This window comes from Pinus tabuliformis, chromosome 8 (assembly GCF_031772625.1).
Source record: "Pinus tabuliformis cultivar Carrire ecotype Pingquan chromosome 8, CPIR1, whole genome shotgun sequence".
NCBI classification, from domain to species: domain Eukaryota; kingdom Viridiplantae; phylum Streptophyta; class Pinopsida; order Pinales; family Pinaceae; genus Pinus; species Pinus tabuliformis.
In genome coordinates, this window is record NC_142294.1 from 1821916996 (window position 1) to 1821922885 (window position 5890).

The 5890-nt window shown below is 32.6% G+C and overlaps 1 protein-coding gene across 2 annotated transcripts; it reads right to left on the bottom strand.

Annotated features, from left to right (window-relative positions):
• Positions 1-3891: 3891 nt before the first annotated feature.
• Positions 3892-5427, bottom strand: LOC149243556 (uncharacterized). Of its 2 annotated transcripts, none has more exons than XM_089367827.1 (2): positions 5173-5427; positions 3892-4835 (listed from the first exon to the last, which is right to left on the bottom strand). In XM_089367827.1, the coding sequence occupies exons 1-2, from the start codon at positions 5249-5251 to the stop codon at positions 4210-4212; spliced, it is 705 nt and encodes a 234-aa protein (XP_089223953.1). In that variant the 5' UTR covers positions 5252-5427; the 3' UTR covers positions 3892-4209. The 2 variants fall into 2 exon arrangements, with proteins under 2 accessions (XP_089223953.1, XP_089223954.1); XM_089367828.1 differs by having other exon boundaries at positions 3892-4898; positions 5173-5420.
• Positions 5428-5890: the final 463 nt, after the last annotated feature.

A 5890-nucleotide genomic window follows, 5' to 3' on the forward strand; every position in this document is an offset into this window, starting at 1 on the left:
ATCAGCCACATCCTAGCCAAGCTATATGGGCTCATTTTGGAAAAGAAGTTTAGCCTTTAGTTTGAAAACCATTGTAAAAGAGGTAAAGGGAAAGTTGTTTTTAGGAGGCATCACTCTGATGATCATTGCAGAGGAATGTCACAATAGCAAAGCCCATCTCTTCTATTGTTTTATGGACTTTATAAAATCTTTTGATAATGTTCCTTGAGATAACCTCTGGGAGAGACTTGAAGAGATCATGGTTCCTCTTAAGCTAAGGATTGTTGGGATCCGCTTCTACGAGAATCTCACTTCCAAGCTTAAGACCAAAGAATGGTGGTTTAAATATTTTAAATGCAATATCTGGGTTAAGCAAGGGTGTCCCCAATCCCCTAACCTTTTTAGCATTTACATCGATAAGCTCGAGGAGTGTCTGGAAATTGCAGTTTGTAACTGCACCGAGCTTGCGAGTATAATCATTACTCTTCTCCTTTATGTTCATGATATCGTTCTTCTTGCAAAAATCCATGGTGACCAGGACAATTAGCTTAAGATTCTTCATGTCTACTACTCCAAGATGGGTATGATAGTAAATACCAAAAGGACTAAAGTCATGACCATCAAATCCAAAAATAATGCCCATGGTAGTTTCGTCTATGATAACCATTACTTCGAGTAGGTTTCTTCTTATAAATATTAGGGTATTGACTTTCCTCATGAGCTCAACTAGAATTATAACATCGATATTTGGGTATTGACTTTTCTCATCATGTCAACTAGAATTATAGCATCGAGAAAAGGATTATTGGAGGCTCAAAAGCTTATTATGAGCGTGAAAATAATTGTAAGTCGGTTGATCTTTGCATTTGGAGTAAGAAAAGGTTCCTCTTTGAGACTCTTGTCACCGTGTTGTCTTATACAGATATGAAATTTGGGTTGGAAATATATCTAGAGGGTCATGGTGAAATATTGAGATGATTCAAAAGAAAATCATAACCTAAAACCTCAAGATCAATGGAAATACTCCCTATCCTATCATGTTGATCGAAGCTAGCATGTCCCCCATTGAAAGTACAACTATGTTTAGATATCTGATGTATAAGAAGAAGCTTTACAACATGGACTCAAAGAGGCTCCCAAAAACTACTTCTATGTCCCCCATTGAAAGTACAACTATGTTTAGATATCTGATGTATAAGAAGAAGCTTTACAACATGGACTCAAAGAGGCTCCCAAAAACTACTTCTAACTTTAGTCAAAACCCCCATCTTTGCCTTAAGAGTAGGTGGCATAAGGATGCCCAGTCGTGACTCAGCCATTGTGGGATTAAGGAAGAGATCATCATGGGAAGCAAGGATAGTGTCAAAGATACCATTACCTCTAGTTTTAACGAGTTCAAGGGTAAAAGGAAGCTAAGATACAATAACCACGTGATCAACCCCACCCTCGATAACCAAAATTATCTATTTGTGTTGATGAGCACTATGAAAAAAATGAACATTGCTAGGATAAGCACTAATCCTCATGAGCTTTGAAGTGAAATTGGGTAGTGGACTACTCCCAAGATTCAATGGGACGATAGAATCTGTAAGATTTACGATACTAAGAAAGTGGAAGATGAAAAACACTTCCCTTTAAACTGCTTCACTCTTACTCACAACCGCTCTCAATTCCTTAACATTTCCCACACTTCCAATCTTCTTGACTTATTAAGTCAACCCAACTATAGCTATCTTGGAGCCCTTCTTTCCCTTCTTTTTGATCATAGAAACAAGATTTTGAAGAATCACAATTATATTCTTTTTCTTTTTCGAGCTCACATAAACCTCACTGGTCTTAGTGGACTTCAATCATCATCATCATCATCAATATATGAGTTAAACATATATATATATATATATATATATTAGAAATTCATCCATCCTATTTAACCATAACTTATCAATATAAAAAAAAACTAGTAATTTCATATAATAGTAATTCAAATGATATTTTATTAATTAATAAATATAATTAAAACTAAAAAAAATATTTAAAAATAAATCTCAGCTTTTAAATATTAATAATATTACAAATATTCTAAAATATTCATCAGAAAGTAAAATTTTAAGTTCATCCAAATATATATTAATAATTAAGTTAAAATTATAAAAACTCTATTAAACTTAATTATGTATTATAAGTATAATAATATAATAAATATAAAATATAAAAAATAATATTATTAACCCCATAAACCTAAACATAAACATAAAAATAAAAATAAAAAAATCATGTAATCCCCAAAACAAGTACCTGTTAAATTTATATTAAGCAAGAATTATCTCGAAATCAATAAATTTATGTCCTAAACATTCTCTTTTTATATGATTGTCACGTAACTTTTGTCCTAAACCTTTTCAGAGATTTTCAGCCATAACTAACCTTTTCCCTGTTCTCCAGTGAGTGGAATGATAAGGAGCTGGTGATTTTATCGAAGTCCTTCTCACAAGGACTTTGAAAATATGTTTAAAACTCTGCTGTTATTATTAAAATAACAGAATTCATTGCGGTTAGTTTAATGCTCATGAGATTTCTAAATGACGATATAAACTAATCAGAATCTGAACCATAATTACATAATTATCCGACTCATTACTAAAAACTCATTACTAAAAGATGAAGCATGAGAAACACAACCCTGAAATGAATGGAAATCCTAAACATAACGCATCAGAAACACAAGCAGAGACAATTTCTTATTTCGTAGGAAACTACATAATATATGCTATACAAACCCTTATTCCAATGGCATTTTACGTGACAGGAGCCTAGAGTGATCCCATTATGAATGGGATAAGTTAACAAGTTTAATAACTAATATTGAACTCTTCCTAACGAGCTTAGTTTCCTTCCTTTCAATACGATATCAGGTTTACAAACGAAAAGTTCAGCAATAATATATGTGTTATTACATGATTATAATTTTTGTTATTAGAATGATTATTATCTTGTTTACCCAAGTTAGATTCTCTAATATAGTGTTATAATAGCTTTAACAAATATGGAAATATAGTATAGAAAAGATATTGTAGTGAGGTGTAAAACAATAATCGTGAAATAATAAGTAGATTCAAATAATTTTTAGAAAATAAATTTAAATAATAAACACAGAAGTTATAGCTATACAAATTTATAAAATTTGACATAACATTTACACCTATTTATAAAATTTGACATAACATTTACACCTATTTAGATCTCATTCGTCTTAATATTTAATAGGTGTGAACTTCAAATTAATCTATGCTCATGTATTATCTGCAAGATGATGTACAAATAAAACAAAAATTCAAAGATACAGAGAAATAACATTCTACGAAACCAGTTACAGGCCCGAAAATGTTAAATTTACTCATAGTATAGATTAACTTAATATTTGGGAAAAATGTTCCAAGCATATAACGATTAATATTTGGGAGAAATGTTCCAAGCATATATAAATCCAGGTTTCATGTCCACCATATATAATCATAGAAATAACAATTGAAATGAATAGAGATAAACATAAAATTCCTGAAAATAATTATGAAATCGAAGAGCTATCATGGTTATTAAGTTATTAAGTGTAACCTTAAAATTATGATAAATTTCTGCACATTGTATATATACAAATGAAGTAAAAGAAACAGACATGGAGAAAACAAGTGTGACTTGTGCGTGATGTTGATACCATAAACTTCATATGCAGAAAAAACGCAACAGAATTCTTGTACATGCTCATGGATTTATATGAATGTTCAAAGAAAAATATATCACCCACCTTTTTAACCTAGACATCAAATTACATTCAACATATGTGAACTAGATATTGGTTAAGGAAATAAGCTTTACAGTACAGAGATATATTAATTAATGAAATAAGCTCTACAGTACAGAGATATTCTGCTTTACAGAAGAATCAGATATTATTAACTTTCAAACTGCGGAATTTGACAGTATTAGGGCGAATATATTATTGTAGCCAATCTTTATGGAAGAAGTTGGCACAAAATAATAAGAAGACAACAGAAAAACTGACAATATTATTGGAAATCGATACTGTAGACTGCAGGTTTTTTCTTTGGTAGGTAATAGATTAAGCATATAGAGACTAGACAGCACATTGTCTGACAATGTGGCGTCAGAGAATTTGGTCCACTGGTAATCTTATGAGTTAAAAATTTGATGATGTATAGACGAGTATATATTTTATGGTAGGGCATGTGTAGAGTGGTAGGCAAGACAGTGCATGACTTGTACCTGTGCTCTCAGAGAAACAATATAGTCGGCTGCTTCTCTTAGTAAACAGGAGCTGTTCATTGATTCCCCACCAGGGATCAGTCTCTGGAGTTGCCTTGTCCTGTCATTTAATGCAAGTTTATACGCAGAAGCCCTCACAGGAATATCCACTGCATTCTTCCTGTGAATACTTCTGCGAATAATAAACCTGCTAATGGGTAGGGAAGCTTTCATGTTATTTTTCATTCTGCCAGCCAGCCCAAGAGGACCTTCATGCCCCATGAACAGAAGCCGATTATTAGAATTATCAGCATGTCTCTGCATTCTCATCACGTCATTGAATCTCTTTTTTCCCATGATTCCCTTTACCAGGCACCTGTCTGTCTTCAGTTGTGAAATATATTTTGTTACAAGGGCACGACCCCAAGCAGTGCGATTAGAAGTTAGGGCCAGAGATAGGCCTGCTGCAATCCTGATTCTTCTCACCCGTTTCACTAAAGTCAAATCCTCCTTTTGTTTGCTCAATCCACTGATTTTGCGAAGCGCTCCCAGCAGCCTTCTAGTGTATAATACCCTGAAAGAGCTTGTCATGCATTCTGACATATTCATAGTTGATGAATATTGTGTATATCAGCTATATACAGCTCAACCCTACTGCACTGTAAATTGAAAGAAAACTGAATATATCATCGGAGTGTCACAATGTATATATATTTGCTCCTGTGTCTTTCTATAAAACTCTTCACATCTCTTAGCGCAATGGCGCAGTAACAGAAAACTGAGAAAGGAAGAATATATATACCTTCATTCATGCATGAAATCTAGACATATACACACAAAAATGAAACCTAGACATATACACACAACAACAAATATATTGAAGCATATACAGAGAAACAAGAAAAAAAGAAGCGTAGACTGCGTTAAGATTACCTGGATGAACACTGCCTATAATCACGATTTCGATTCTCTCTGCAAACCCTAGAAAAGCTGCAATGCAAAACCTGGACATGAAAACATTATTGACATGAAATCATTACGGCGAGGGAAGGGAAATGGAGAGAATAATATTAAAAGCGATACAATAGGAAAAAGTGTAATTTCAATGTTGGGGAAGTGGCCAGTGGACCCTGGTTGTTCTAGAGACAGCCCACATGCTTGCACATGCAAGCATGATCCAGAATGAACATATATCTCCATCAACTCTTCTTTAGTTGTTATTATTGATGTTATTTATCATGCTTCCACCGAAGCACCTTTAAATCAAAGATTTTCATGTGATTTATTAAAATTAAGGTATTGTGGTCGGTTCAAGTGCAGTAGAGGTCACTCAATCGGGACTTGTCCCACATCGAAATTATAACGAGTGTGGATATATTATATATATTAAACATTTCATTTGCCAGCTTTACTATTTTGAGGTTTTCAAGCTTTTGTTGTGGACATATTTTTCGTCATTTTAGTTTGAATTTAATTTTGAATTTGGTGTATATTTATTAAAGTTATAGATATGAATGGTGTAATTTTTATAATTTAAAAATATGAATGTTGTAATTTGTATAATCTAAAAATATTTAAGTTTATTTAGAATAATTTTTTTTTTAAATTTGATAGGCTTACATCTTTATTATGTCTGATATAAAATTTAGAT